Raw genomic sequence first — 237 nt, 5'->3', positions numbered from 1 at the left:
GAGAAATTCTGTATAGAGTTGTGTGTCTGTTAGGTGGGGGGGTTCCTGAGGAGAGAGAGGAGTATAGAGAGGAGACGTTAAGAGAAAGAGAGGTCCTCCTCGTCAGCCACCATCATTCCTGTCTTCTTAAGGACAAACGTTTTTGTGCTATCGAGGTGGAAAGAATACATTTCTTCTTCTCTTTCCCTTGTGTCTCTTTCAAATTCGTTCTTTTCTTCCATGATATAGCTATTATAA

General features: G+C 41.8%; 1 protein-coding gene across 1 annotated transcript; it reads right to left on the bottom strand.

The window, feature by feature from the left end:
* On the bottom strand, positions 1 to 237 carry CSUI_008648 (uncharacterized protein; the record flags this gene model as incomplete). Its single annotated transcript, XM_068068775.1, has 1 exon — positions 1 to 237. A coding segment is annotated over one exon (159 nt), but the record flags the coding sequence as incomplete, so codon positions are not given.

This window comes from Cystoisospora suis (assembly GCF_002600585.1).
Source record: "Cystoisospora suis strain Wien I chromosome Unknown contig_4908, whole genome shotgun sequence".
Taxonomy (NCBI): domain Eukaryota; phylum Apicomplexa; class Conoidasida; order Eucoccidiorida; family Sarcocystidae; genus Cystoisospora; species Cystoisospora suis.
Note: the sequence above shows the minus strand (reverse complement) of the source record. Positions and strands in the feature narration are given on the sequence as shown.